At 37.5% G+C, this 12,778-nt stretch overlaps 1 protein-coding gene across 3 annotated transcripts in view; it reads right to left on the bottom strand.

Annotated features, from left to right (window-relative positions):
* The window catches only part of LOC148940590 (uncharacterized), a 394,960-nt gene that overhangs the window by 289,661 nt on the left and 92,521 nt on the right, over positions 1-12,778 (bottom strand). For all 3 annotated transcript variants that reach the window (XM_089105580.1, XM_089105582.1, XM_089105581.1), the window contains exon 3: positions 7,052-7,135. In XM_089105580.1, the coding sequence (XP_088961706.1) occupies positions 7,052-7,135 (84 nt within the window). The remainder of the gene's footprint in view (positions 1-7,051; positions 7,136-12,778) is intronic.

Consider the following 12,778-nt stretch of genomic DNA (forward strand, 5'->3'; position numbering starts at 1 on the left):
ACAGCTACTGTAATTGTCATACTTAATTTTGACTATGTTGACTATTTTTCCAGGAACGCCACAGTGGGCTAGTTTATGCCAAAGTCTATTTCGCCAAACTAGATCGAAGGCCTGCTTAAAATCAATGAATAGTTGGAGGATTCCTTTGCCAGATTCAAGGTATCTTTCTGCGAGTTGCCTCACTACAAAGATCTGGTTGGTGGTAGACCGTCCAGGGCAAAAACCGGCCTGATAGTCGCTGATGATATTGTCTGTTATGGCTCTGATTCGGTTAAGAAGGATCCTTGTTATGACTTTGGCTGGATAACTTGTAAGGCTTATGGGCCGGTAATTCTCAAAGTCGTTTTTAGGACCTTTCTTGTGGAGCGGTGCAACGAATGCCTTCGCCCTTCGCCCATTTTTGGTAAATGGCTTGTTGACCACACGGCGACAGCCACTTTATGTAGTAGGTCCTCTAGCAGAGAAGATCCAACTTTAAGCAGCTCGGCAGGGATACCATCAGGGCCTGGGCCTTTATTTTTCGTGAGACTGTGAATGACCTCTTTTACTTCACTAATTAAAGGTTGGGGGCTAGGGTCGCATTCCAATTTGGGGAATCCTAATAGTACAGTAGGGTTGCAGGCAAGAAGCGGATTCAGTTTCTCTTCGAAGTGACTTTTCCATCTGTCTTTAATAGCCTCGCTGTCACTGAGGAGCTTACCGCCCTTGTCCAGGACACTAGCAGCGATGGTGGACTTTTTCGTGGAGAGTTCTTTGACTGTTTTATACATTCTTTGGCTGTTTCCTGATTTGAAATCCTTTTCGCAGGACTCGCACTTCTCCCGTATGTAATCTCTAAGGGCTGTCCGAATCTTTTTGTTTACCGTCCGCTGTATCCGCTTATAGATGTCCCTACTTTCTTGGTCCTGCTTGTTGCAAGCCTGTCGCTTTTTGTCATAAGTATATAGAATATCATCTGTTATACAGGACGTATCTGCCTTATGTTTGTAGCCTAAGATTTCATTAGCTGTATCTATGAGTGCTTTCTTCAGTTTCTCAACTAGGGCATCTAAGATGTCAGGGGTTATGGTCGACGGGAGGGACTCAAGTGCATGATCAAGACTTTCTTCTAGTGACTGCGGGAAAGTGGTGCATGTGGTGGGTTCTTTCGTTTATCGGTGCGGAAACTTGGGATCTTATTTTTCTTTACAGGAAGGGTTTTGAGTCGGAGTTGTGCCAATGTGCTCATTACAAGGACATGATCCGAATCGAAATCTCCTCCAGGCAAGGCGGTGGTATTTGTGACAGATGACTTCTACCGTTTTGAGATGAGGACATAAGCGATCAAATTTGTCGTCTTTCCATCTGGTGATATCCAGGTTGCCTTCTTTCTCTTTCTATGTTTGAACATTGAGTTCGTAACAAAGAGCTCATTATCCCGGCAGAACTCAAGTACACGCTCCCCACGTGCGTTTCGCCTCCCAAGACCGAATCTGCCTAAGACATCGCTGTCAGGTTTCTTGACATTTCTGGAAGCATTTGTGCTACTTAATAAACAGCAAAAATTGTTAATGGAAATATTTTTAACGTACCGTTTATTATATTCTCTGAAGCCAACCTGACTCTTATACATATTTAAATTTAAAAAAAACAAGTTTTTTCAGCTGAAAGTAAGGAGGAACATTAAAACTTAAAACGAACAGAAATTACTATGTATGTTAGGGGTTTCGCCCCCTAGTCAATACCTCTCTCTTTACGCTTAAGTTCGAATTTTGCTCGAATCACAAATCCCTGAATCAAAATGGCCGTTTAATTAGAATAGATAGCTCTTTTGAAAGTATTAAAAAACTTTAGCGTAAAAAGAGAGGTATTGATTAGGGGAGAACCCCCTCATATACTTTCTGTTCGTTTTAAGTTTTAATATTGCTCCTTACTTTCAGTTGAAAGAACTTTTTGAAAGAAATTTTTTTATTTAATTTCTGATTGTTTTTTAAATAGTGCTGGAAAATCCGGTGCCCCCTTCATAGAAATATCCCTTCCCCCAAGGAAACATCCTCCATTGAAAGGTCCTCCAACGTATTTTGATCGTTGAACGTATTTTGATATGAACGCTTTTGATGTTATTGTGCTTTTCAAGGGCTTTGCTTCTATATTTTTTTTTCTCTTTTATCTTTTGCGCGAAATAGGTGGTAATGGCACAGAAAGATTTTTTTTTCACAGAAGAACGTCTTTACTTTACTCTACTTACTGAAAAAAAATTCAAATGAATTTACTGAAAAAAATGTCCATTGTCATTTTAATATACATATGCTGATATTTATTCCTTAAAATCTTAATGAATTTTTGTTTTCTTAAAGTCAAAAGTGAAAACATTTAAAAGAATTTTTTCAGTAAAGTACAAATTATATTCTGGCTTTTAGAAAGCATAGGGTTTATAACCCTGCTCACATTAATTTCTGCTCGTTTTGAGTTCGACTTATTTTAATTTCTGTTTGTTTTGGGTTTCATTTATTTATTGATACTGATTTGTGGTTGTATGCTATGAAGATTATTTGATTCTATTTTTGTTCATTTTTGGTTTAATGGAGTTCTTTACTTTTATTTTGAAAAAACTTATTGCGCACAAAAAGTTTTTTTGATTAATTTCTGTTCGTTTTATATTGACATAGTCTTTTTCAGGGAGAAAGACAAAGTCTCTTCTGAAGTTAAAAAAACCACCTCATCCATAAAAACGTGTAATGCCCTCTGGGCATAACTTACAACCCTTGCCCCTAATCTCTGGGGTATGTTTCAACCCCGAAAGCCTTGTTATATGATATTTAGACTATTTTCAATAGAATGGCTATCTCAAAATTTCTATTAGACGCATTTGGGGACAACAGGACGTGTGTGTAGGGGTGAGAGGGTAGCTGCCCTCTGATCACTTTGAATTTTGAAAAGAGCACTAGAGCGTCTGATTACCAATTCAATGAGCCCCCTTTGAAGTTCATATGACCACACTTTCTATAAAAACCCTATATGTCCCCAGGGCACAACTTACAACCCTTACCCTGAGGGCTGGGGGAATTTCCTACCCTCAAAGGCAAAATTTCCAGACCTTTCTGATAGGCGTAACAAAATGGCTATATAAATATTTTGATTAGAAGTGTTTGGGGAAATGATAGACGTGGAAGGAGACATTTGCCCTCTGATCACTTTCGACTAATAAAAAGGAACTAGTCCTCTCAATTTCCAATTGAATGGGCCTTTTTTGAAGCTTCTACGACAAAACTTTCAATAAAAACGTTATATGCCCCAAAGGCATAACTTATGACCCTTGTTCTGAGGGCTATGGAGGGAGGGTTGTCATCATCAAAGACATAATTTCTATACCTTTCAACTACATTGAACATAATGGCCATATCAAAATGATAAACGAAAATGTTTGGGGAAATGATGGACGTTAGGGGGGATTCTCCCTCTGATTACTTTCGACTATTAAAAGGGCAATAGCCCTCTCAATTTCCAATCGAAAAAGCCCTTTTTGAAGTTTTTACGACAACACTTTCTATATGACATTATAGACCCCCAGGGCATAACTTACAACCTAGCCCTGAGGGCTGTTGGGGTTGTCATACACAAAAACATAATTTCCAGACCCTTCAACCACGTTAAACAAAGTTGCTATATCAAAATGTTGATCGGAAGTGTCTGGGGAAATGATGGGTATTGGGGGGCATTTGCCCTCCGATCGCTATTGACTATTAATAAGGGCACTATCCCTCTCAAGTCCCAATTGAATGAGTCCTTTTTCAAGTTTCTACGACAACGCTGGCAAAGACCTAATTTCCAGAACTTTCAACTATGTTGAACAAAATGTCTATCTCATAATTTTGATTGGATGGGTTTTTTGAAGTTTCTACGACAACACTTTCCATCCATAGCTTACAACCCTTGCGCTGGGGGCTATGGGGGGAGTGTCATCCTCAAAGACATATTTTCTGGACTTTTCAACTAAGTTGAACAAAATGCCTATCTCAAAATTTTTATTGGATGTTATTGGGGGAAAGGTGGGGGTAGGAGGGGTGTTAATTTTCCTCCAATAACTTTTGACTATTAAAAAGGGCACAAGCCCTTCGAAGTTTTCGAAGTTTCTATTACAAAGCTCAGTAAAACCTTATATGCCCCCAAGGGCATAATTTATAACCCTTGACCTGAAGGGTGTGTTGGGGGGAAATCATCCTCAAAGACTTAATATCCAGAACTTTCAACTATAGTGAAAAAAATGACAACATTGAACAAAATGGCTATCTCAAAATTTTGATTGCATGTGTTTGGGGAAATGGTGGGCGTGAGAGGGAGGCTAGTTGCCCTTCAATCACTCTCGACTAGCCTATTAAAAAGGGCACTAGCACTTTCAGTTTCCAATTGAATGAGCCCTTTTTGAAGTTTCTACGACAACACTTTCCATCCGTAACTTACAACCCTTGCGCTGGGGGCTATGGGGGGAGTGTCATCCTCAAAGACATATTTTCTGGACTTTTCAACTAAGTTGAACAAAATGCCTATCTCAAAATTTTTATTGGATGTTATTGGGGGAAAGGTGGGGGTAGGAGGGGTGTTAATTTTCCTCCAATAACTTTTGACTATTAAAAAGGGCACAAGCCCTTCGAAGTTTTCGAAGTTTCTATTACAACGCTCTATAAAACCTTATATGACTCCAGGGCATAACTTACAACCCTTGACCTGAAGGGTGTGTGGGGGGGGGGCAATCATCCTCAAAGACTTAATATCCAGAACTTTCAACTATAGTGAAAAAATGACAACATTGAACAAAATGGCTATGTCAAAATTTTGATTGCATGTGTTTGGGGAAATAGTGGGCGTGACAGGGAGGCTAGTTGCCCTTCAATCACTTTCGACTAGCCTATTAAAAAGGGCACTAGTCCTTTCAATTTCCCATTGAATGAGCCTTTTTTGAAGTTACTACGACAAAATTTTCTACAAAAAAAAACTGAAATGCCCCCAGGGCATAACTTACAACCTTAGCCCTGAGGGCTCTGGGGGAGTGTCATCCAAAATGACCCAATTTCCAGAACTTTCATCTACGTTGAGCAAAATTACCCTCTCAAAATTTTGATTGGATGTGTTTGAGGAAATGGTGAGCTTGAGAGGGGGCTAGTTGCCATCAAATCACTTTTGACGATTAAAAAGGGCACTAGCCCTTTCAATTTCCAATTGAATGAGCCCTTTTTGAAGTCTCTACAAGAACTCTTTCTATAAAAACCTTATATGCCCCCAGGGCATATTTTACAATCCTTGCCCTAAGGGGTTTTGGGGGTTTGTCATCCTCAAAATCGTAATTTCCAGAACTTTCAACTACGTTGAACAAAATGGCTATCTCAAAATTTCAATTGAATGTGTTTGGGGAAATGGCGGGCCTGAGAGGGGGTTAAGTGCTCTCCATTCACTTTCGGCTATTAAAAAGGGCACTAGCCCTTTCACTTTCAAATCAAATGAGACCTTTTTGAAATTTCTACGACAAAACTTTCTATAAAAAATATTATATGCCCCCAGGGTAGAACTTGCAACCCTTTTCCTGAGGGATCTAAGGAGATTGTCATCCTAAAAGACCTAATTTCCAGAAATTTTAACTACGTTGAACAAAATGACGATCTCAAAATTGTGAATGAATGTGTTTGGGAAAATGGTTGGCGTGAGAGGGGGTTAGTTGCCCTCCAATGACTTTATACTATTAAAAAGGTCACTAGCCATTTCAATTTCTAATCGAATGATCCCTTTTTGAAGTTTCTACGAGCACACATTCTTTAAAAACCTTATATGCCCACAGGGCATAACCTACAAACCTTGCCCTGAAGGCTCTGGGGGGGGGGGTGTCATCCTTAAAGACCTGACTTCCAAAACTTTCAACTACGTTGAACAAAATTGCTATCTAAAAATTTTGATTGTATATGTTTGGGAAAAAGGTGGGCGTGAGAGAGGGGTTAGTTGCCCTCCAATCACTTTTGACTATTATAAAGGGCACTACCACTTTGAATTTCCAATCGAATGCGCCCTTTTTAAAATTTCTACGACAAAGGTTTCAATAAAAACCTTATATGCCCCAAGGTTATAATTTATAACCCTTACCCTGAGGGCTCTCAGGGGGTTTATCATCCTCAAAGACCTAATTTCCAGAACTTTCAACTACGTTGAACAAAATGGCTATCTCAAAATTTTGATTGGACGTGTTTGGAATAAACGGTGGGCCTGGAAGGGGTGTTAATTGCCTTCCAATCACTTTCGACTATTAAAAAGGGCACTAGCCATTTAAACTTCCAATCGAGTGAGCCCCTTTTGAAGTTTCTACGACAAAGCTTTCTATGAAAAGCTTACATGTCCCCAGAACATAACTTATAACCCTTGCCCTGAGGGCTGTGGGGGGGGTTGTCATCCTCAAAGACCTAATTTTCATAACTTTCAACTAAGTTGAGCAGAATGGCTATCTCAAAATTTTGATTGCATGTGTTTGGGAAAAAGGTGGGCGTGAATGGGGGGTTAGTTGCCCTCCAATTACTTTCGACTATTAAAAAGGGCACTAGCCCTTTGAATTTCAAATCGAATGAGCCTTTCTTAAGTTTCTACGACAATGCTTTCTATAAAAATCTTATATTTCCCCAGGGCATAACTTACAACCCTTGCCCTGAGGGCTGTGGCGGAGTGTCCTCCTCAAAAACATAATTTCTATCTGGAAATCAACTCCGTTGAACAAAAAATGGTTATTTCAAAATTTTGATTGGATGTGTTGGGGAAAGGGTGGGCGTGGAAGAGGTGTTAGTTGCCTTCCAATCACTTTCGACTATTAAAAAGAGCACTATCCACAACAATTTCAAATCGAATAAGCCCTTTTCGAAGTTTCTGCGACAACTCCTTCGATATGAAGTGCCTTGGTCTAAAACCAAAAAAAAAAAAAAAATAAATAAATAATGCATTGTAGCAACAACGTTTTTTAAATAGGCAGCGCGAATGCACTGCCTATGAAATAGCACTGATACTACAAAAGCTCTGAAGACATACTTACAAACAAACTTACCTCACATCGTCATATAGTTCAAATCTGACTGGGCAATTGATAATATTGTTTAAACCCTCCACAAGAAGTCTAACATTGTAATTCCTGAAAAAAATTGCGACATTGGTCTTGTTTTAATATCTAAAATCGGTAAATTTACTACTTAATTAAATCTAATCTCTAATATTTATTCTACTCGTTTCTACATTATCCACTCCTTGACATTAAGTTGTAATTGGAGCAAACCTAGCTCGAATGCAGTAAAGTTCGCATGTAATTTGGGCATCAAGGTCTATGTACAGGCATTACCTACCAATCATAATTTGTTTCCTTATGTATAAGCAGCCCTGATTGGTCAAAAGTGATAACGACTAGAAAGTGATATTTATAATTAGCAAACATGTGGACAGAGCTTTAAAGAACTCGAACTAAAGACAAGCCAATTTAAGGTAGGTTGTCAGTCGTTGCTGGTGAGTTAAGGCAGGGGGTCAAATAGGTTTGTCAGTCTTGTTTTTTTCTAATCACTCAGTACAACAAATATTTTTAATTCTAGTCCCCTTTTTAAGTAATTGATCTAAAAAACTTTTTCCACAAAACAAGTTTTTCAAAAAAAAGTAAAAAACTCCATTAAACCAAAAATGAACAAAAATTGAATCAAATAATCTACCAAGCATACAACTACCACAAATCGGTATCAATAAATAAATGAAGCCCAAAACAAACAGAAATTAAAATAAATAACAGAGTCAAACTCAAAACGAGCAGAAATTAATATGGGTAGAGTTGAAAGCTCCTATCCTTTCTATAAGCAAGAGGATAATTTGTAGTTTTCTGAAAAAATTCTACTGAATTTACTGAAAAAAAATATGTATTGTCAGTTTAATATACATATGCCGATGTTTATTCCTTAAAATCTTAATTAATTTTTATTTCTTGAAGTTATAAAAATGAAAACATTTAAAACAATTTTTTTCAGTAAAGTACAAATTATATTCTTGCTGACAACTTATTTTGTGGAAAAAGTTTTTAAATTAATTTTTGTTCGTATTATATTGACATAGTCTTTTTCAGGGAAAAAGACTGAGCCTCTTCTAAAGTTAAACAGCCATCCCTTCCATAAAAACCTTAAATACCCACTGGGAATAACTTACAACCCTTGCCCCTAATATCTGGGGTCTGTTTCAACCCCAGAAGCTTTGTTATATTATATTTCGACTATTTTGAATAGAATGACTATCTCAAGTTTCTATTAGGTGCATTTCGGGACAATACGACGTGTGTATGTGGATGGGGAGATAGCTGCCCTCTGATCACTTTGAATCTTAAAAAGAGTACTGGAGCGTCTGATTACCAATCCAATGAGCCTTTTCCGAAGTTTATATGACCATGCTTTCTATAAAAACCTTTTATGCCCCCAGGGCATAACTTACAACCCTTCCCCTGAGGGCTGGGGGATTTATTATACTCAAAGATAATTTCCAGACCTTTCAAATATGTTGAAAAAAATGGATATCTCAAATTCTGATTGAAAATGTTTGAAGAACTGATGGGCGTAGGGGGACATTTGCCCTCTGATCACTTTCGACTAATGAAAAAGGCACTAGTCCTCTCAATTCCAAATCGAATGAGTCCGTTTTGAAGCTTCTACGACAAAACTTTCTATAAGAACCATATTTTCCCCAAGGGCATAACGACCCTTGACCTGAGGGCTATGAGGGGAGGGTTGTCATCCTCAAAGACATAATTTTCAGACCTTTCAACTACGTTGAACAAAATGGTCATATCAAAATGATGATCGTAAATGTTTAGGGAAATGATGGGCGTGGGGGAGGGGTGATTCTCCCTCCGATTACATTTGACTATTAAAGAGGGTACTAGCCCTTCCAATTTCCAATCGAATGAGCCCGCTTTGAAGTTTCTACAACAACACTTTCTATAAAAACCTTACATAAGCCTAGGGCATAACTTACAACCCTTACCCTGATGGCTGTGGGGGGTTATCATCCTCAAAGACCTAATTTCCAGATACTTCAACTACGTTGAAAAAATGGCTATCTCAAAATTTTGGATTGGATGTGCTTGGGGAAATGGTGGGTGTAAGAGGGGGTTTAGGTGCCTCCAATTACTTTCTATTATTAAAAAGGGCACTAGTCCTTTTAATTTCCAATCGAATGAGGTCTTTTTGAAGTTTCTACAACATCGATTTCTATAGAAACCTTATATGCCCCCAGGGCATAACTGACAAGGCTTGCCCTGAGGGTTATGGGTGGTTGTCATCCTCATAGTCACAATTTCCAGAACTTTCAACTACGTTGAAAATTGCTATCGAACTTTTGAATGAATGTGTTTGGGGAAATGGTGGGCGTAAGAGGGGATTTATTGCCCTCCAATCACTTTCTACTATTAAAAGAGTAATAGCCCTTTCAATTTCCAATCGAATGAGCCCTTTTTGAAGTTTCTACGACAGCCCTTTCTACAAAAACCTTATATAATCCCAGGAAATACTTTACAACCCCTGTCCTGAGGGGTGTGGGGGGTTTATCCTCCTCAAAGACCTAATATCCAGAACTTGCGACAACATTGAACAAAATGGCTATCTCATAATTTTTATGGGATGTCTTTGGGGAAATGGTTGGCGTGAGAGGAGGGTTAGTTGCCCTCCAATCACTTTCGACTTTTAAAAAGGGCACTAACCCTCTCAAATTCTTGAACAAATTGATTGGATGTGTTTGTGGCTCAGTTGCACTCAAATCACTTTCGACTATTAAAAAGGTCACTAGCCCTCTCAATTTCCGATTAAATGAGCCCTTTTTGAAGTTTCTACGACAACGCTTTCTATAAAAACGTTATATGCCCCCAGGGTACAACTTACAGCCTTTGCCATGAGGGCTCTGAAGGGGTTATCATCCTCAAAGACCTTATTTCCAGAACATTTAATGACATTGAACAAAATGGCTGTATCAAAATACTGATTGGATGTGTTTGGAGAAATAGTGGGCGTGAAAGGTTGTTAGTTGCCGTCCAATCAGTTTTGACTGTCAAAAAGGGCACTAGTCCTTTGAATTTCCAATCGAATGAGCCCTTTTTGAAGTTTCTACGATAATGCTTTATAAAAAAAACTTTATATGCCCCCAGGGCATAACTCACAACCCTTGGCCCTAGGGATTTTGGGGAGGGGGGTGTCATCCTCAAAGACAAATTTCCCAGATTTTTCAACTACGTTGAATAAAATAGCTATCTCAAAATTTTTATTGGATGTGTTCGGGGAAATGTTGGGCGTGGAAGGGGTGCCTTTCAATCACTTTCGGTTCTTAAAAAGGGCACAAACCCTTTCAATTTCCAATCGAATGAGCCCTTTTCGAAGTTTCTACGACATCTCCTTTGATACGAAGTGCCATTTTCTAAAATAAAGAAAGAAACAAATAAAAAATACATTGTGCCAACATCGTTCTTGGCACTATGCGTAAATACATATAATTATGACAAGATAAAAACAGCTACAATAAATATCGTTTTTCACCATTTCATAGTGTAAACTAAAATTTTAGCCCAAACAGAGGCAAAATTGCAAACAAACAGGTTATAATTTTAACAACTTAAACAAACTTAAATTATAACTTATACGAACATTCAAAAATGAAAAATTTTTATCGGAAACGTCTCAGTCTCCATTGACATGTTTAAATGCTACAAGGTGGCGCATTTAATGGTTAAGCTATGTTAAATATCGACTAATTGGAGAAGAATGACAAGCAATACATTACAAAGAATTTAAACCAATAATTAACAGTATTTTGGCTGTTATAAAACTTAAACAAATATGATAAGCATTAATTGTAATAAGGCTAGTGCTTTATAAGTTACGATTCTGTTGAACCTTGTTTGAAGGGAGCGGGGAAGGATTTGGGGGAGGCATTTTGAGGGGTAGTCTAAAGCTGATTTTAATTTAATATGGCCTCTGGGAAAATCAGCCCAGAAGGGCAATATCAGCCCTGCTAAATGTGCAAGAAGAAAACTCATGCAATCAAGGAGTTTTTACTATGGTTCATAGGTAAACGCAAATGGATTAGGTTTCGAGGTCAGGCTTAGGAAGTCTGCCTTCTCTCGGTAAGCTTAACATAAATGAGATCCAAGGAAACGCAAAGATTCACTGCCATGTTTTACACAGTACCTTATGAAGAATTCATTGATAGGCTGTTAACTCTGTCTATATGTAATAATGTTGGTATATAAAATTTTAGTTTTTCAACAAGAATTTTTTTTTAGAAAATTTTCGTTTCTTATTTAATCATAGTATTAACTGTGTAAACAGTGGCGGATCCATGGAGGAGGGAGAGGGGGCGCGCGCCCCCGAGTATAGTCAAAAGTAGTGTAATTTAATTAATTAACTCAATTTTGTGTTAATTAAACTTGCTCCTAACGCAAGTTTATCGGATCAACCTATTTTGCGCCCCCCCTAAAATTGTTTTTATTGAATCAACCTATTTTTGCCCCCCCTCCTAAAAGAAATCCTGGATCCGCCCCTGTGTGTACATATTGTGCTAAAGTTAGCGTCGTGGGATCTGCAGAATAATTATATAATATAAAAACGCTCATTGTCAAACAGTTTTGGGGATTTATATAAATACAGTGTAATAACAACCTTTTCATTTTCCTGTAGAAGTACACCCACAGAGAGATTTCCGATTTCCCTTGTATTTTTGTGCTTTGAATTGTTAAGTATTATTTAAAAAAAACATCCATGTATTTGGCCATATTTAGTTTGTGCAAAGAAGGTAGACCTCATTTTTTACACGTTAACTTAATGTCAAATTAATAATAAGGAATACACTTAGTGTGAACCCCCTATGTTAACTAGGCATCAGCACTTTCCTCAAGTCAAGATCATTCCGCGTATGGTAATGAATGATAAGTATACAGTGACCTTTCCAAACAGAAACCAATACTTCAAAACGCGGAAACTTTATTATAATGTATATGTGCAACAAAGAATTTACCTTTAATGTAGATTCCGAATATAAGATAATTAAGCCAAGTCTACCAATCAAAAGCTCCTAGCATAAGAAACCTGCGTAATTTTTGGACAAATGAGAAATACGGCTAAAAATGACTGATCTTGATTAGAATTTCAATATTAAATTCAAATGCTGGCGAATCCTATACTTTTTAAGAAAAAAAAAACAGACCGATTTTGGTTTCGATTTTAAAATCAGTAATCTTCTTTCAGGGTGCGAGTGTCGATTTTGAATTGCCAGGTTGTTTCAACAATTGAAACACCAAAAGCATGAGCATATCTGACTTTGTTACTGGCTGTGAGATGTTCTACGGTGTTTTCATTAGAATATGTGTTGAAGCATACATAAGCTATTGTCTCTTTTGAGTTATTATATTTCTCTTCTCTGATAATCTCTTGCTTTAAAAAAAAATAATAAAAATAAAAATAAATCTGGAGAGACTGAATTTAGTATTATAAATTTTTATTTTATTTATATTTTATGATTAGAATCTTTTCTGCAATCAAAGATTGGTGGTGAAAATTGGAATGTGAGGATATTCTTTTTCTCTTGACAGACTGACAATCAGGTTGATAAATTGACATTAAGAGTCAGGTTTGTCAAAAAAAAGATTTTTGAACACAGTCACCGATTAATTTTGCTTTGTTCTGATAGTGTCTTCTTTAGGCAAGACTTGAAACTGAAATGGCGTTTTAAGGTGTTTCTGGCTTTGGAATTTTTTGAAAAATAATCA

The sequence above is a fragment of the Artemia sp. Qi Xiang Cuo genome, chromosome 19 (genome assembly GCF_049724085.1).
Source record: "Artemia sp. Qi Xiang Cuo chromosome 19, ASM4972408v1, whole genome shotgun sequence".
Lineage (NCBI taxonomy): Eukaryota > Metazoa > Arthropoda > Branchiopoda > Anostraca > Artemiidae > Artemia > Artemia sp. Qi Xiang Cuo.